This window comes from Elephas maximus, chromosome X, assembly GCF_024166365.1.
Source record: "Elephas maximus indicus isolate mEleMax1 chromosome X, mEleMax1 primary haplotype, whole genome shotgun sequence".
Taxonomy (NCBI): domain Eukaryota; kingdom Metazoa; phylum Chordata; class Mammalia; order Proboscidea; family Elephantidae; genus Elephas; species Elephas maximus.
The window spans coordinates 133,214,426-133,233,302 of record NC_064846.1 but is presented as its reverse complement, the minus strand read 5'-3'; the positions used below and the strand labels follow the sequence as shown (position 1 = coordinate 133,233,302).

Sequence of the window (18,877 nt, the reverse complement as noted above, 5' to 3'; positions counted from 1 at the left end):
TAGTCTTCAAAATATCAAAAGCGAAACATTATGAACGCATGAATTATGTTTTGTTTTCGACTGTGTCTCTTCTTTCTTACAGATAGCACAACGATAGAAAAACTAAGAGCCATTTGTTTAGACCACGCAAAACTTGGAGAGAGCAGCCTTAGTCCATCTCTTGACTCACTTTTCTTTGGTCCTTCAGCCTCACAAGTGCTATACTTAACAGAGGTTGGTTTTTTTCCTTTTGAGTTTATTTGATGTTTTTAAATTTGACTTCTTTATATGGAAATGTGAAGAACGTGGGTAGGAATTTTTTAAATGGTTAAGCATTTCTTAGCAATGATGATAGGGGGAATAGAAGTTATTAAGTTATTTCAAAAACCTTTAAATGCAGTCTTTGCTCCCCTTTTTTTCCCCTAGGTAGTTTATGCCTTGTTAATGCCTGCTGGTGCACCTCTGGCTGATGATTCCTCTGACTTTCAATTTCACTTCTTGAAAAGCGGTGGCCTACCCCTTGTCCTGAGTATGCTAACAAGAAACAACTTCCTACCAAACGCAGATATGGAAACTCGAAGGGGTGCTTACCTCAATGCTCTTAAAATAGCCAAACTGTTGCTAACTGCCATTGGCTATGGCCACGTTCGAGCCGTGGCAGAAGCTTGTCAGCCAGGTGTGGAAGGCGTGAGTTCCATGACATCGGTAATACCAATTTTTAAAAAAATCTTTTTATATTAGTAGATGGATATTTTTAAAGTTAAACTTCTTGGCAACTCTTAAAGCATAGTGTTCAAGGTTCATTCAAAATGTTTAAAGTTCCTTTCCAGTGGCACCTCATTTTAAAGGTTTTCTTCTGTTAAATTATTAGTGATCTTAAAAGTTCAAATGCGTTTTACTGACTGCAGTAATTCGAGAGGGCAGTTCCTCCCTGCCTCCCTTAGTCCTGTTTGACTTTCAATTATTTTAAGCCTAATAAAAACCCCATATGAATCTCATGTTAACGCTTAACTGGGCAAACCTATAAAGACAGAGATGGTAATAAAAGAGATTTGGTTGATTTAGCCTGTTGCCAGCCTCCCTTCCCACCACTGGCTTAACCTCTAGTTCTGAGCTTATTCTGACTCTGTCCTTTACCTTGATCCCCATTACTGAAAGTTTTGAAGACATACCAGAATTCAGTGCCTTTTTAGGAGAGGCCAAACTATGCATTTAATTCTAACTAAAGTTTGAGTTCTTTTCTATACATCTTAAGTGATGATTTTACCAATTTACCTGTAGAAGATGAAGTTACTTGGATACAGATATTCTTCGTTAGAAATGGCTTAGGTATTAATCAGGGAGATTGAAATGTTGACTCTGTGTGATGTTACGGAATAATTGTTTGTTGTTTTAGGTGTGATAATGATACTGTGGTTATATTTAAAAGAAAGTCCCTGTCTTTTAGAAATAATTGCTGAAATATTTAAAGGTAAAATTAGATGATAGCCAGGTTTTGCTTCAAAATAATGCTGGTGTGGGGAGATAGATGGAAAATGGGAGAAAGGTGTTAGATAAAACAGTTTTGATCTTTTGTTGATAATTGTTGAATCTAGGTAATGGGTACGTGGGAGTTTGTTTTACGATTATCTCTACTTTCATGTATGTTAGAAATTTTACATTTAAAAAGGTATAAATAAAAACAGCATAATCATGTATTATATACCTTGTGGTTTTTTCATGCAAATAAGGAATATAAATTTATAAAACTCTACCCCCGTTCCTCAAACAAGCTTTGTTGTGTTGTGTTGTTTGTTCTGTGTTTGTGAGGATATAGTGTTTCTTATTGGGACAAAAACATGTTCTTGTGATGATGCCTGATAAAGTACCAAAAACCAAACCTGTTGTCATCAAGTTGATTTTGACTTATGGTGACCCCACGTTTTCCAGAGTAGAACTGCACTCTGTAAGATTTTTTCAATGCTGTAACCTTACATAGATCACCAGGCCTTTCTTCTGTGGTGCTGCTGGGTAGATTTGAACTGCCAACCTTTTGGTTAGTAGCTGAGCATAAACAGTTGTGCCACCAGGGACCTCTGATCCCTAGTACAGGTGCTTAATGAAGTAAACAGAAAACAATTATGGTTTCCTTTTTTTTTTTCTTACCTTTTCTCCAATATTTATTTAGAAAATATGTCACTATAGATGCAAAGATACATAATAACCTGTAATCTCAGAGTTTACAGTAGGGCGCTAAATGCAAAATCAATAAAACAGACATGTCTTAACTATTCCTGTAGAAATACAGCCTCTAGAAAGAAGTTACAACAACACAGGGTTGCTTGGCTTAGTGACTACTTAATAAAAATTAATCTGTTTTTTGTCATGGATTTGAAATCTTATACTATTAAGTATTGTTAGTATTTTTATTACTCCTTTTTTAATGTTCCTTGATTTTTCTCCTTTTCAAAGAATTTGATGACAAGGGGGAATGTGAGCAGGGCCTGTTCAGGAGCATGCATGTAAGAGATGTGCAGAACATTACCAAGTATCTAGATGAGTGTGGAACCAGTCTGTTGTATGATTTATCCCCTGCAAGTTAATCTGAGCCCAGATTTAGAAACACATGTTGGCTTCATCTAGGGTGGGGGTTTGCAGAGGGATATGTGGCACTCCAAAGCACAAGAAAGAGAGGAAGCCCACATTGTTGACAATATGAATCACCACGGGTTCTACAGTGGATATATATATAAGGAGGTCATCCTGAGGGAGTGGTGATGGATAAGGAGCAAATGGTTGGGTTCTGGTTATGTACAAATTACTCCAAGTAAAATGGTTAACTGTTTTCAGGTCAACCAAGTTACTCATGATCAAGCAGTGGTGCTACAGAGTGCCCTTCAAAGTATTCCTAATCCATCATCTGAGTGCATGCTTAGAAATGTGTCCATTCGTCTAGCTCAGCAGATATCTGATGAGGTGAGTATTAAACTTTTAAAGCTCGGAGATCCTGGCTGGTTCATTTCTTTCTCCTTTCGACCCTCTATGAATTTAGAAATAGCCTTTATCACAATTTGAGGCTAATTTTCCTAGCCCCGCTTGCTGTAATCACTATCTGAGTTCAGTTAAAATTTTCTTAACATGGGATTTTACCTATTAATATTAGTACTTTCTATTTTTAATCCATGTTATTGAAGTATAATTTGTGTACAATAAGTAGCAGCCTTATAAAGCATACAATTCAGTGAGCTTTGGCAGATGTGTTTAGTAGTGAAACCACTGCCACAATCAATATGTACAACGGTCCCATTGCTCCTTTCTTAAGCTCCTTTGAACTCCATCCTTCTCTCTACCTCTCGCTGCAGGCAGGGGTCACTGATCTTTGTCACTATAGTTTTTGTTTTTTAGAATTTCATTTAAATACAGTCTATTTTCTGTTGTCTCTGGCTTCGTTAACTCAGAACAATTATTTTGAGATTTATCTATGCTTGTGTTTATCAGTAGTTTGTTCCTTTTTATTGCAGAGTAGTAGTATTCCATTATGAATATTCCAAATTTTATTAATCCATATACTTGGTGAAGGACACTTGGATTGTTCCCAATTGTTGGGCTGTGAATACAGCTTGCTGTGTACATTCTGTACAAGTGTTTGTGTGGATATAGGTTTTCATTTCTCTTGAGTAAAAAACTAGAAGTGAAATGTTTAGATGATTTTTGTGGTCTTTTTAAGGTTCTTATGGAAATAGCACAGGGCCAGATAATAACATGGAGAATATACTTTTTGGTATTGCTGTTCAAACAAAAAATATGGGACAAATGCAACTTGGGAACCTAAATATATAAGTATGTAATAGTGCTTATTTATGACCATTCCTATTTCCTTTACAAGGAGAAACATTTTTGTTTTTCTAGTGAATATTTCATTTGAATATCCTATCAGCAGTATTAATTACTTATTATTTTGCAGGCTTCACGGTATATGCCTGATATTTGTGTAATTAGAGCTATACAGAAAATTATCTGGGCATCAGGATGTGGGGCATTACAGCTAGTATTTAGCCCAAATGAAGAAATCACTAAAATTTATGAGAAGGTAAGAATTATTACAAAAAATATATTCCTTTTGAATAAATGTTGCTTACTTGTGCATGTGACTAAATTTTTATTATGTCTGCTATCTTTAAATATCCAATCACTTGTATTTTAATGGATGAAAATGAACTGGTAACTATAGTTAAGATGAGAATACGGTAACACTTTACTCTGAAACTGAAGTACTTGAAAGAACCCTTCAGTGAGCCTGCCTTTTTAATGAAACTGCCTTCTGCTTCTCATTGGGGCCAGATGTAACAGTCTCATACGTGATTTGCTTTCTGCCATTACTTTGAGTTATAGGGTCTTCTCTGGCTTAGTAGAGCTTCCTTGTATGGCCAACATACCCCTGAGTTGCCCCCAATATATGTTGATGCCCAACAGTATCTGTGGGTATGGTGCTGGTATTTATTCAGCAAATATTTGAATGGCTATCCTTTTTCAGGCATGAGTTGTAATTATTACTTTTGATGAACATAGTCAGATTAGAATTTATTAGCTGCCTATCCAAATCATATTTAGGTTGTAAAAGTCTAGACCTTCCTGAACAGTTATTCAAGACTGTTGGTTTTGAATAAAATGGCACTGTAGATAAGTTGCATAATAGAGCTAGTCAGAAATACCTAACTGCATTGCCAGAGTGGTTCATGAGAAAGGAGTGATTGTTGATGCAGAGGAAAGAAACCAGAAGGTCTCTAGGAGCCTCAGGGACAGACAAGCTGGTGGTTTGCTCATCATGCTCCTTCAGTCCTCCTTGGGACATAGCAAAAGACTGGAATTAAATTTCATTTTCTGTAATAGTTTTCAGGCTATTTTAAAAGCTGCTCAAGAGTTACAGGTGAATAGACTAAGGCCAAATGGTTTAAGTGAATTAGGTAAGTTTTAAGTGCTAATTAGAAGTCCTGTGAGATTTTTCTTAAATGCATCTCTAGGTAATTTGCTCCTGATTACAATTTTACAGACCAATGCAGGCAATGAGCCGGACTTGGAAGATGAACAGGTTTGCTGTGAAGCATTGGAAGTGATGACGTTATGTTTTGCCTTGATTCCGACAGCCTTAGATGCACTCGGTAAAGAAAAAGCTTGGCAAACATTCATTATTGACTTACTGTTGCACTGTCACAGCAGGTAAGTGTCTTTTTTTTTTTTTTTTTTTAATTCTAAGTAACTTGAATTCATGCTGACCAAATTTATTACAGAAATCAAATATTTATAGTCTGTAGCACCTTAAGGAGCCCTGGTGGTGTGGCAGTTAAAGCGCTTGGCTGCTAACCAAAAGGTCGGTGGTTCGAACCCACCATCTGCTCCACAGGAGAAAGATGTGGCAGTCTGCCCTCGTAAAGATTACAGCCTTGGAAGCCCTGTGGGAAAGTTATGTTCTGTCCTGTAGGGTTACTACGAGTTGGAATCGCTTGGTGGCAATGGGTTTTTTGGTATAGCACCTTGGTGTTCAGGAAATTTTTATTTAATCATGTTTTGCTTAGATGTAAGTTTCTTTCGTATTAAAACCCAGTGTATTTGTATTAGTCTCTGCAAAATGCCAACATTAACGCTCAGCGCACTAATTAATTTTTTCTAATTTCAGAATTGAGTCACTTGAGAGACATAAATTTTAGTCCTTTTTTTTCCTTAATTTTTTTTTAAGTGAAAGTTTACAAATCAAGTCAGTCTTCCATACAAAAAGTTATACACACCTTGCTGTGTACTCCTAGCTGCTCTTCCCCTAATGAGACAGCACACTTCTCCCCTCCACCCTGTATTCCCATGTCCATTCAACCAGCTCCTGTCCCCTTCTTCCTTCTCATCTTGCCACCAGACAGGAGTCACCCACATAGTCTCATGTGTCTACTTGAGCCACGAAGCTCACTCCTGACGAGCATCATTGTCTGTCTTACAGTCCAGGCCAATCCCTGTCTGTAGAGTTGGTTTCGGGAATGGTTCCAATCTTGGGTTTAGTCCAGTTTTTGATGTGTTTTAAATTCTTTTAGATTTTTATTAAAAAAAAAAAAAAAAGCCTCCTATCTTGGCTTCTTAGGTATCAGGTTTTTTTTTTTTTTTTTTTTTTAAGTGAAGCTGTTAATTCTATGAAATTTATGAGGCGAGGTTATTGTAAGAACTTTTGCAGCTTACCGTGAGAGTAAAGACTAATTATAAAACTTTTTTACTTCAAGAGTATTTAGTCAGTGATAGTAATTTTGTTTCAGGCTTCACTTTTTATGCAAGTCTAGTATGGATTTGTAGAAAATGTTGCAGTCCATCCTTTTATGTCAGTATAATCCTGACCTCCCTATAAAAAAAAAAAAACAAGGTAACTATTTTAACTTGAGCTCTAATTAGTGTCACTGTTACGTGCAATTAATCTGTCTTACATACGTTTTGTGAAAAAGCACAGAAAATGTTCTATTTGCTTACCATTCCATCACATGCCATTCAACAGTGACAGAACTTTGATGAGTGAAAGGTTAATATAAAGTTGAAATCAGCAATTTGCTGAAATGAAGCTTACTGATAAATAAAGCTGAAAATGTAATGTACGTGATGTAATGAAGTGTAGGTTCAACTTGCCCACCACAAAGGATGGTCTAAAGTGATTTAGTAGGCCTCAAATAGGAATGGTTACTCTTTTTAGAAGTTCATTAGGTAATTTTTTTTGAAGCCATCTAGTCTACTCTGTGTCAGAAACTCCTTTTAACAAAACACCAAAAAAAAAGGACCCCCATAAATCACATTGCTTTTGCTACCTACATAAGAGGACTTTATCATCATTGGACAGCTCAGCACTATTAAAAAAGATAAATTGGTTGAGTATGTTCTTTTCCATTTAATAATGCACTGTGTGTGGGGGATAAGAGGAAAGACAATTAGGCAAGAGTTAGAATGAAGTCACCCTTGGAGGTAGCAAATCTCTTTATTCTATGTTGAATCTTTTCAATCTTAAACTAAATTAGGAGCTTGTTTCATATTTTTGGCTAGTAAGAATTAAAGAACTTGGTTTTAAACATGTTTTCTGCCCCTACCCTTTATAAATGTCCCACACAATGAAAGTACTGTAAAGAACACTTCATCTCATTATGCTTCTTTTATCTTTTCTACAACAATAAAGGGGATATTCTAAGGTTAAGGTCTTTTTGAATTTAGTATTTGGTTTTTATGGCTTCAGCATCATTCTTCAGTTCTAGGCTCCCCTCTCTTTGTCCCCTGCAGTTTGTTTATTCTATAAATGTCTTGAGTACTTACTGCAGGTTCAAAATTCCTTATCTCCGGTTTGTGATAATTCGACACTAAACCTGGCCTGAACTCATTTCTTGGCAAAATCTGCTCTGGATGAGGCATTAACTTTCTAAAATCTGAATCTCCAAACATCTGGTCGCAAGGGTTCCAGATGAGGAATTGTGCACCTGCATACGTGAGGTTGCCCTTCAGGTGGAGTTTATACTTAAATGATCATATTAATAACCAGCATAGCTATTTACAAAGCATTTCCCATATATGTTTTCTCACTTAACTCTCATAGTAACTCTGAAGTAGACTACACCAACTCCTCACTTACAGGCATGGTTAGGTCCCAAAGACCAGGTCGTTATGTGAAAATGGAGGATGACAGCATCAGATCACAAGATGGAAGATGACTACATTATTACATAACTGCCAGGTTACATCATCACATAAGTGCCAAACAACCGAGAATCATGGCCCAGCCAAGTTGACGCATAACCTTAACCATCACAGCCAGGGTTACTCTCACCTTGCACTTGGGCATTCATTACTGCCAAATGTGTATTGTTAATGTGCAGGACAGATAGTAGATTTTTTACTGTTGTCGTAAATGCAAAATGCCAGATGATGAGATAGTGGGTGAGGAGAGGTGTATGAGAGTCACGCTCTGCTGATGGGGAAACTAAGACTAAAATAAAATGACTGACAAAGTCATACCAATGCCAAAGCCAAGGCTTAAGGTTTTCTACCTCTTGAGTTCTGATTTATCTCTGCCATACAGCTTGACTCTGTATAATGTAAATTCATCAGCAAATATGAGTCCCTACTATGAGCCCTGGTAGTGCAGTGGTTAAAGCACTTGACTGCTAAACGAAAGGTCAGTGGCTTGAACCCAACAGCTGCTCCATGGGAGGAAGATGTGGCAGTCTGCTTCCATAAAAACTTACAGTGTAAAAATTCTACTCTATGCTATAGGGTCGCTGTGAGTCAGAATCGACTACAGGGCAGTGGGTTTGGAACTGTCAGAGGAGGAGGAGAACTGGATCTTTGATCTTTGGGAACTAGATTACCTGTCCATTTTACGGCTACAAAGATGTTGTGTCTGGAAAGACACACTTGATACATAATCATGCATCTACACACATACACAACTTCCATTCATGCTCTTAACTTTAGTGTGGTTTTTCTTTAGATTAAATTTGTCTTTTCATAAGTTAGTACCTGAAAGTTGCTGATGATTTTCCAGCCATCTGTGAAGGAAAACCAAGTTTATTTAAGACGATGGTTTGTGGAAATTTTGCTATTACTTAAGTTGATGATTAGCATTGGTTTCCTAGGACTGCTTTAACAAAGTACCACAAACATGGTGGCTTAAAACAACAGACATTTCTTCTCTCACAGTTGCAGAGGCTAGAAGTCCAAAATCAAGTTATGTCGGGGCTGTGCTCTCTCTGATGGCTCTAGGAAAGAATCCTTCCTTGCCTTTTTCTAGCTTCTGATGGTTGCGGGCAATCTCTGGCGTTCTTGGCTTGTGGACACATCACTCCGGTCCCTGTTCCCTCTTCACATGGTGCTCCTCCCCTAGGTGTGATAGAAGTTACTTGACTACTAATGCTATTCAACAAGTAACTTCTATCATTTTAGAAGAATACTTGAGAGGGAATTTGTAAGGGGTGTTATTTATGCCCTGCCTTGTTCCAAGAAGGGTCAAAACTGCATATAAGACACTATAAGAAAATGACATTAATGAGGAAATTGGAACAGTGGGAAAATTAAAAGCAGAAAAGTGAAGGTAAAGGCAGGAAGGAGGTTAGTACACAGAAATTTGTTAAAAAGTCCTTTACACAAGAACTGTAAATCTGGTTCTGAGCTCCCTAGCAGCTAGCACAATGGCAGAGACATGGCGGCCACCCACAAAGTGTAGTTTTGGTCGTGTCTATAAAATGGACAAATGCTTAGTCAGGAGATACTTGCTGAGCATCTTCAGGTGCTATTCTAGGTGCTAAGAAGTCTCTCATCAAAACAGCAAAGCCCTTGCTCTGAGAGAACTTACTTTTTAATGGAAACAGACCACCATCTTGTAAATAAATAGTATATATACATTTGGTAACTGTTTCTGGAGCACCTACTATGTGCCAGGTACTCTCCTAGGTTCTGGAGGCATAGCAGTAAACAAAATGGTTGATGTCTCTGCCCTCTTAGAGTATTTATTCTAGTGAGGTCTGTGTATTACATAGTAATAATTATCTTAAAGATAGATCCATAGCGATCAGATAAAATTTCTAGTGCTGAGACTAAAGTTTTTCCCCATGAGTCTTCATAGAATTGTGTAATACAGTGGTTCTCAATCTTCAGTGTGCATCAGAATCACCTGGAGGGTTGGTTAAAACACAGATTGCTGGTAGAGACCAAAGTTTATTAGTGGTTACCAGAGGCTCTGGGGGAGGAGAGGAGTAACGAAGTTAGTGCTTAAGGGGTACTGAGTTTCCGTCTAGGGTAATGGAAAGCTTTTGGAAATGGATCATGGTGATGGTTGCATAAAATGGTGAATGTAATTAATGTCACTGAATTGGACACTTTAAAACGGCAAACTTTTTGTTATGTATCATCACAGTAAAATTAAAAAAGATAAAGCCCCTACTCCCCGTATTTGATTCAGTAACTCTGGGATGCCTGAAAATTGGCATTTCTAATGACTCTCCAGGTGCTGCTGATGCCACTGATGTGTGGCCCACACTTCGGAACCAGTGGCTTTAACATAAGGGACAATGGCAGCAATTTCCTTATTGTAATTGCCATGTTTTTTTTATTTGTTCCAAAGCACAATGAATAAAAACAATTCTGTAGAAGGTCAAAAAAAAAAAAAAAATGCAGCTTACTGCATGAGCATCTTGTAGAGTATTTGGAAGAGCATTTTCAGCCTGTTCTGAGAAAGAGGTATCACACACACACACCCACCCACACCCACATCCATACACCCCCCCCCCCACACACACCCACACCCCTCCCTGCCCTTGGCACCATCCAGCCCCACCCCAAATCCACAGGACCTATTAAAGTAGTTAAATGGTAAGAGAAATCTTAATACAGAAAGTCTCAAAACTCTTCAGTGACAATTTGAAGTTATATTCCGTGACACACAGGGTAAATTTATCTATTATGTGTTGATGGCTGGAGTGCTTAAGGGAGGTTACCTTGTATTGTACTATTTACCTCCTCGTTTCCCCGCCGTGCCCCCCCGCCCCGCCCCATACCAGTGTTGGAGTCTTTTTCTGTGAAAATGATAAATGTTAAACATTTCTATTTCAGAACTGTTCGTCAAGTGGCGCAGGAGCAGTTCTTTTTAATGTGCACAAGATGTTGCATGGGACACAGGCCTCTGCTTTTCTTCATTACGCTGCTCTTTACGGTTTTGGGGGTGAGATATTTTTTAATATCTTATCAAATGCTAATCAATGTAATTCATTCTTTAAACAAGCAACATTCAGGAATTCATAGTTTTAGCTTGCATTAAAATTAGGTAGGTCCATATTTAATAAAATACTGGTAATTTTCCATGCTATTTTATTGACCTGCTCTAGTTCACTCTGGGTTTTTATGAAATGGATCCTGAACATGGACATGCAAATTAATAGTATTTTCACTTTTATTGTTTTAGAGCACAGCCAGAGAGAGAGCTAAACATTCAGGCGACTACTTCACTCTTTTAAGGCACCTTCTTAATTATGCTTACAATAGTAATATTAATGTGCCCAATGCTGAAGTTCTTCTTAATAATGAAATCGATTGGCTTAAGAGAATTAGGGTAAGTTGAAGTTAATACTGTATGTATCACATCACTTTTAATAGTATTTTATTAATAAATGGCTTATAGTTTTGAGCATTTTATAATTAAATAGAAAATACCAAAGAACATAGTCCACATTGGTAGACATCGGTAACTCAGGATTCATAGAATGAATGCATAAGCAGTTTTGTTAAAATGGCTTTACTTGACACTTGGAATGCCGACGTTCAGCCTCTTCCATTTGAGTATTTTGGGCCTTTTTGCAAATTCTCATCTATTTCGAAAAGAGTATTATTGAATTGTTTCCATAAAAAACGAGTCTGATAGACTCTCACTTATATTTAATTTTTTATCTGAATTCCTGATACTTCTTATTAGGCAGAGTTGTATGAGAATCTATTTCTGTAGCTTTTAGCCTTCATATTAGCATTTCTTCTAGTAGTTTGTAGAACCTACTTCTGGGGAGTTCTGAAGAAAAAATAAACTTGGTTGGGTGGAAAGGTTTGGGGGAATTCTTGAGATTTCACTTCAGCTCTCTTTCTTGCTTTTCTCTCCCTCGCTAACTCCCTTTCATAAGTTAGGCATTTGATATTTTTTCTTTTGGCAGGATGATGTTAAAAGAACAGGTGAAACAGGTGTTGAAGAGACGATTTTGGAAGGTCACCTTGGGGTGACAAAAGAGTTACTGGCTTTTCAAACTCCTGAGAAAAAATACCATATTGGTTGTGAAAAAGGAGGTGCTAACCTCATAAAAGTAAGTTCTTGGTTCTAAGTCTTCTTGGCTCTAAAGTAGATACCATAACCTTCTAAGTGTTCATTAGCAAATCTGATTAATCTGTAGTATCATGTCTTTAATGTGTTATCGTGACCTTTTCTTTTTTATACTTTGTTTTTAAAAATCTTTATAGAGGTTACAGTAATTTTAAAAGTATAACTATGTCTTTATTTAAGAGATGTCTAAATTTTGTATATAAATAAAATTTAAGCATAAGGCATTTAATAAAGTAAACATTAATTTTTCTATTTAAAAAATAAGATTTTCACTTCATCGAGACTATTTAAAATGATGCAAACCTCTGTTTTCCAAAAATGTTCATCTGTATGTCATGTTTCTTTAATGAGTTTCTTCACGTGTGTGACAACTCAAGGAAACAAAAAGTATCATTTTAGTACATTTTATTTTTACTCAATGAGTTTATTTTGTTACACATTTGATTAAAGGAGTAAGTTTACGTAGAATATAATTTTCCTTACATACTACAGTTACCTCTTCAATACTTAAAAAAATATTTTAACTTGGCAACTTGAGCATGCCTAGTAGTTATTGTAAATAGCGTTTTGGAGTGGAATCTTCTTGATAGAAAATCATTTTCTGGAATGTAATGAGATCTTGAATTCTGACAAATAATTTTAAAATTATTTCCTCTGAAGAGATATTTTTTTATTTCTTAATATATATGTCATTGCTAATGTGTGATCCTTTCTTTCAACTCTTTAGGAATTAATTGATGATTTCATCTTTCCTGCATCCAATGTTTACCTACAGTATATGAGAAATGGAGAACTGCCAGCTGAACAGGCTATTCCAGTCTGTAGTTCACCAGCTACCATTAATGCTGGTTTTGAGTTACTGGTAGCATTAGCCGTTGGCTGTGTGAGGAATCTCAAACAGATAGTAGACTCTTTAACTGAAATGTATTACATTGGCACGGCAATAACCAGTAAGTATTTTAAATTATGAAGTTGTTTTTGGTGATTGGAAGTAATTCTTATGTTTCAAAATTTTGTTTTTCTGTTTTCCTTTTAGTAAACAGCTTCAACTTGCATTTTTATTTCTTTCAGCAACTAATTTAACATTTTTAGCAAATGAGTTTATAAGCAGTGAGTCTGAATATACAATATTTTTCAATTTCATTTTTTGTTAGTGCAAGTATTTGGCAAAATAAATTTCATTGTATCTGAAATAAAAGCCCACATCCCAGAGTAATAAGTAGCCAAAATAGATGCTACAAAATTCAAACTTAAAATTCAAATATATGTACTGCAAAACTTTCCAGACCTTCACTTAGAAGCTCTGTAATATTATTTTCATCTAGGTTCTAAAAGGAATCAAGCTTTGAAGATGAGAATATAAGAAAACTTAACATTTTAGTGCACTTTATTTATGTTCTCAGCCCCCATCAAGCCCAGGAAATAGGTTGTAGTCTCCAGATCTTACACATAAGGAACTCTGAAGCACACAAGGGGTGGGGGGATATAAAATATCAGAAAAAGCAGAAATAAGCACAACTGAGGCTGTTTTAAGAGAAGACTATCTACAAAGCTTAAGGATATAATTGGTTAGTAAATTTTTTGAAAAACGTGGCATTCTGTTTAGGTATGTTGTATTATCAGAATATAAGGAAGTTTCTAATACCATTTTAGGAGTTTTCAGTTAAGTCAACTGCTTAAAAGGTTGGTCTTTAGTTATTTATCCTGTTAAGTCTACATATAATGAGGTGGTTTGGTGGGGTTTTTTGTTTTTTTAACTTCGTGGGGTTTTTTTGTTTGGTTTGTTTTTAAGTAGTGCATTTGCTTGGTAAAATTTCCACGTGCTGAAGAAGGTACATACTAAGAAGTAGGCTTCCTGCCCATTCCAGAGTCCTAGCCCCCTTTCACAGCAGCAACCATTATCAGTTCATGTTTATCCTCTGTATGCCACGTCTGCACGGATATACATACAAGTAGTCCCCAATTTAAGATGTATTCGAGTTAAAATGGACCATACTTCCATCTTTTTTTTGTTGGTACATCTTATTGTTAGTACTATGTACTACGTACAATGTTAAAATATAAGTTTATATGTAATGTTCTAACCCCCAAGGACAAATAAAGATTGGATTTATAAAGATACTTATAATTAAAAACCAAACCCACTGCTGTTGAGTCGATTTTGACTCATAGCAACCCTATAGGACAGAGTAGAACTGCCCCTTAGGGTTTCCAAGGCTGTAAATCTTTACAGAAGCAAACTGCCACATCTTGCCCCTGCAGAGCAGCTGGTGGGTTTGAACCACTGACCTTTCAGTTAGTAACCGAGCACTTTAACCACCGCACCACTAGGGCCACCTATATTGATAATTAAAGGCAATAATAATGAAAACGGGAAAAAAAGAGATTTCACTTAAGTTGAAACAGACTGAACAACAGAGTTGTTGGAACTGAACCCCTTTGTAAGTTGGGGACTACCTGTGTGCCTAGACAGTGTTGTTTCCGTTTTTATACCAGATGGAAGGAGATGTACAGTAACTTGGAATTTTCACAGAACTTTGGAATCCACTATCTCATTTGCTCTTCAAAATAACACTGGATATAGGCAAAGCAAGTGTTACTTGTATTATTGCATTTACTAGGAAGGAAAAAGGCTTACCTGAAAGCAAGAGTTAAGTGTTAGAACGTGAACCCATGGTCTAAGGATTATCTAAAACTGAGCAAACTGTAATGTGTTGATATGACATTTCATGCCACACTTAATTTGAAGGCACTTTAAAAAGATACAAAGAATTAAAGTCACTAATGACTAAACAATAAAGCTGAAACTAAAATTAGCACATGGAAATTAGCATTGTGACATCTTTTATGACTACTAAGTAAAAGGAGCGTAGAAGCACGTCAGAAAAAACACGGGTTCATGGGTGATGGGGTAAGAATCTGTTCAGTGGTGCATGTTGCTGTATATCTTAAGATTTGTTGGGTGAAATGACAACTTAGAGCCCTACTTCAAGGTAGCTGTAATGATGGTAGAATTGTTGCTAATGTTAAAATTTGTCAGCTTAGTTAGAGCTGCAGGTGGACAGAATGATTGTGTTTATGCTACAAGAATCTTTTCTTCTCTCAGCTTGTGAAGCACTTACTGAGTGGGAATACCTGCCACCTGTTGGGCCCCGCCCGCCAAAAGGATTTGTGGGACTGAAAAATGCTGGTGCTACTTGTTACATGAATTCTGTGATTCAGCAGCTGTACATGATTCCTTCCATCAGGAATGGTATTCTTGCAATTGAAGGCACAGGCAGTGATGTAGATGATGATATGTCTGGGGATGAGAAGCAGGACAATGAGGTAAATTGTAATCATTTCTATTTTGTGTTTGAAAATTCTGATACCAAATATTCTTCTTACTTAGAGTATTGTACTTTTATCAGACCTGTTGAAGTATATTCGAACATAGGGCTGGAATCTCCTAGTGTGGGCTGCTTCCTCTTGACATAACATAGTGTAGTGTTCACTATCTACCAGGCTTTAAACTGCAGTTAATTTTTATGGCAATCTACACGTCTTTAAAGCATAGGTAATGTATTCATATTTTATGTGGAAAGTGTTCAGCATAATTTGGGGTTTGTGTGATGGTAAGGTTGATTTTTAATAATAGCTTATGTTTTGACTTTCCTATTTCACATTTTTAATTATATATCTTTAAGTATGCCAAGTTGTATGTTGTCAGTTTCATTATCTGTGCTTACTTTTAGGTTACTAAAGTAACCCAGACCTTAGGTATTCTTGCTTAAGAAACAAACTTTTGTTCTACTTTAAATGATGTAATGTGGTCTTCTGGCAAAATTTACACTGCCTACCAACTACTCTGTCCTATAGGGGGTCACTATGAGTCGGAATCGACTCGACGGCACTGGGTTTGGTTTTTTGGTTTTACCAAGAGTGTCCAGTGCAGAATAAAACTATGGAAAAGGCAGGTTTTAGTGGCAGAGCAGGGTAGATATAACTATGACATGGCTTTTTAAATAAGTGAATATTGCAAGACTTGAGTTGTGGTCATGTTAATACCCACCCTGTTTTTCTCTTTGATTTTATTTTACCATTTCTGCTTACAGTTGTTGATGGGCACTGAAGAGATAAGCCAGAGTATAATCTCTAATTGTAGCAAATGTCTTCAGTGGTTCTTTGCTTAATGCCTTCCCTTATGTCACCACAACTAATTTTGCTCTTAGGAAGCAGTTCATCATTTCGAGCTTCTGAAACATATACTTGAATCAGTTTTTCCTCAGATCTACTGTATTAGACCATCCAGGGGCTGGGGTTGAGTATTTTTACTCTTTTTTTTTTTTCGCAATCTTCATAGAGGATGCTTACACCCATATCTGGTTAAGAACCACTGTTCTGAGGGGAAATTGACATTCAAATTCTAGTTCTGTAACCCATCACATCGTTGGGATATTGAGTTAAACACAAGTAGAGGTAGCTGATCGTACCAACAAAAAATAAATGAAGCAGACAAAATATGATACAAAATTCTTCTCTTAGCTGTCATGATTGTGAGAGATTGTCTTTATGCTATGTCTTCTACCACTATTCTTGATACCTATATTTTGAATGTTTACAGTTCTGAGCACTTTATATATATTATTTCATATAATCCTCAAAACAGCTATATGAGGAAACATAATAGAAATACAAATCGTTTGGTTTGTTCAATATTTGGTATTCATCTCAGCATATTTTCTATACTTCTAAAATTAGATTAGCTCATTAATGATTAGCTCCTTGGAAACTCTATGGGGCAGTTCTGCTTGGTCCTGTAGGGTCGCTATGAGTCGGAATCGACTCGACAGCACTGGGTTTTTTCCATTAATGATTATGGTTCTTTTTGTTTGTTTCTAGAGTAATGTTGATCCCAGAGATGACGTGTTTGGCTATCCTCAACAGTTTGAAGACAAACCAGCATTAAGTAAAACAGAAGATAGAAAAGAGTACAACATTGGTGTCCTCAGACATCTTCAGGTCATCTTTGGTCATTTAGCTGCTTCTCGACTACAATACTACGTGCCCAGAGGATTTTGGAAACAGTTCAGGTAAACTATTGCTGAACAGTAATAGGGATACTTCTACAAATTTTGTGAGCATTTAGGTACACTAATGTTAAACTTCTAAAATACATGTTGGGAGGTATCTTTATAATTATTTAATATCTAAGCAATAGTAATAGTTGAACAGAGCTCTGGTGGCACAGTGGATAAGAACTATGGCTGCAAGCCAAAAGGTCGGCAGTTTGAATCCACCAGCCACTCGTTGGAAACCCTGTGGGGCGGTTCTATCCTGTAGAGTTGCTGTGAATTGGAATTGATCAACGGAAACGGTCAGACTGCCCTTCTTAGTTAGGTTTTTGCCTTCTTGTTATCCCCATAGGAGGAGGTACAAATTGTTACAGTAAGGAGAAGCAGCATTTTTTAGTCTTTTAGTATTAAGTTTTTATTATGGAACACTTCTGACGTATACAAAAGTGGAGTCTGCTCGTCACCAAGCTTCAACAGTTGTCAGTTTGTGGCCAATCTTGCTTAATCTGAATTCTCACCTACTTCTTTCCAGATTGTTTAGAAGCAGATCCCAGACATAATTTCATCTGTAAATATTTCAATACATATCTCTCATGTATGTTTTAAAATGTAACCTGATATTGTTTGTCACATCTAAGAAACCTTAATATCCAATATTCCTGCCAGTGTCCAGTTTTACCCAGTTGTCTCATAAGTGTTTTTTACTCTTTTTTTTTTTTTTTTTTTAAACCAGGATCCAAATGAGGTCCATATTCACAAATGGTTGATGTGACTCTTGTAATCTTTTTTCCCCCTTGGAATTATTTGTTGATGAAACCAGGCTCTGGTGGCCTAGTGGTTAAAGCGCTAGAATGCTAACTGAAAGGTCAGCAGTTCAAATCTGTCAGCCACTCCACGGGAGAAAGATGTGGCAGTCTGCTTCCATAAAGATTACAGCTTTGGAATCCCTATGGGGCAGTTCTCCTCTGTCCTGTAGGGTCGCTATGAGTCAGAACCGACTTGATGGTAATGAGTTTGGTTCTTTTTTTTTTTTTTTTGGCCCTGTAAATTTTCCCACAGTCTGCATTTTGGTGATTGCATCACTGTAGTATTTTAGTATTTTCTCCTTTCCTCAGCCCTCCCTGTATTTCATGTAAATGAGTATTGAGATCTAGAGGCTTGAGTAGATTTGGGTGTTATTTTTCTTTTTCTTTGGAATGGACAGGCAAGACTACTTCATAGGTGGTAATGTTTACTCCATGAGTAGAGGTACATAATGTCTGTTTTTTTCTCTTAATGATGTTAACAGCCATTGATCATTTTTGCCCAAATCAGTATTACATCAGGGTTACATCATGGCAGTATTCTAATTGTATCATTCATTGATTTATTAGCCAGAATAGACCTGTATGTGAAGGAAAGCTTTCCCTCAGCAATGATTGGGCTACCTAATGTACAAATTTTATAGGAAAGGAAGGATAAATGCTTTTTCTCTTCCTTTATCAGTTTATAAAATAGTTGATTTCAAAAGTGATTATGAGCCTTTATATCTTGATCTTGTTTCTTTGACTTTTTATTCTACTGACCTTTTTTTTTTTTTCAATCATTGCCTTTTATGTGTTGTGCACTGTGCTAAAATACAACAGCAGAACCAGATAATTCTGTACTGTGTATGAAAAGGACTATAATCCTTCATAGCAGTAAGTTTTTAAATACTCCGTAGAATTCCTTCAACAAGGTAATTTGAAGACAGCTGAGAGGAGGGGAAGCAACCAGCCACTTGACACTGACACCCCAGTCCATCATCCCTGCTTTAATCAGAGCAGTGTCCCTTTAGCTCCCCCTTTTATCTCTAGGGATACTACTTAGATTTCTTTTAAAACCACTGCTTTATAATATAATGATCCCCCTTATGAGTCACCATATAAATTCTTTCTATTCCCTAACTAGGCCCCCCTATTAATTCATACTAGTGGCTTGCATATATCAACCATTCTTCTCAGCTCTGTGCTTTTTTGCTCCA

The 18,877-nt window shown here is 36.6% G+C and overlaps 1 protein-coding gene across 9 annotated transcripts in view; it reads left to right on the top strand.

Annotated features, from left to right (window-relative positions):
- USP9X (ubiquitin specific peptidase 9 X-linked) overlaps window positions 1-18,877 on the top strand; it is a 134,171-nt gene that overhangs the window by 93,145 nt on the left and 22,149 nt on the right. For all 9 annotated transcript variants that reach the window (XM_049873361.1, XM_049873360.1, XM_049873358.1 and 6 more), the window contains 11 exons: window positions 83-213; window positions 406-684; window positions 2,809-2,934; window positions 3,923-4,048; window positions 5,009-5,175; window positions 10,573-10,681; window positions 10,922-11,068; window positions 11,658-11,804; window positions 12,549-12,771; window positions 14,928-15,148; window positions 16,703-16,893. In XM_049873361.1, coding sequence (XP_049729318.1) covers window positions 83-213; window positions 406-684; window positions 2,809-2,934; window positions 3,923-4,048; window positions 5,009-5,175; window positions 10,573-10,681; window positions 10,922-11,068; window positions 11,658-11,804; window positions 12,549-12,771; window positions 14,928-15,148; window positions 16,703-16,893 — 1,867 coding nt within the window. The remainder of the gene's footprint in view (window positions 1-82; window positions 214-405; window positions 685-2,808; window positions 2,935-3,922; window positions 4,049-5,008; window positions 5,176-10,572; window positions 10,682-10,921; window positions 11,069-11,657; window positions 11,805-12,548; window positions 12,772-14,927; window positions 15,149-16,702; window positions 16,894-18,877) is intronic.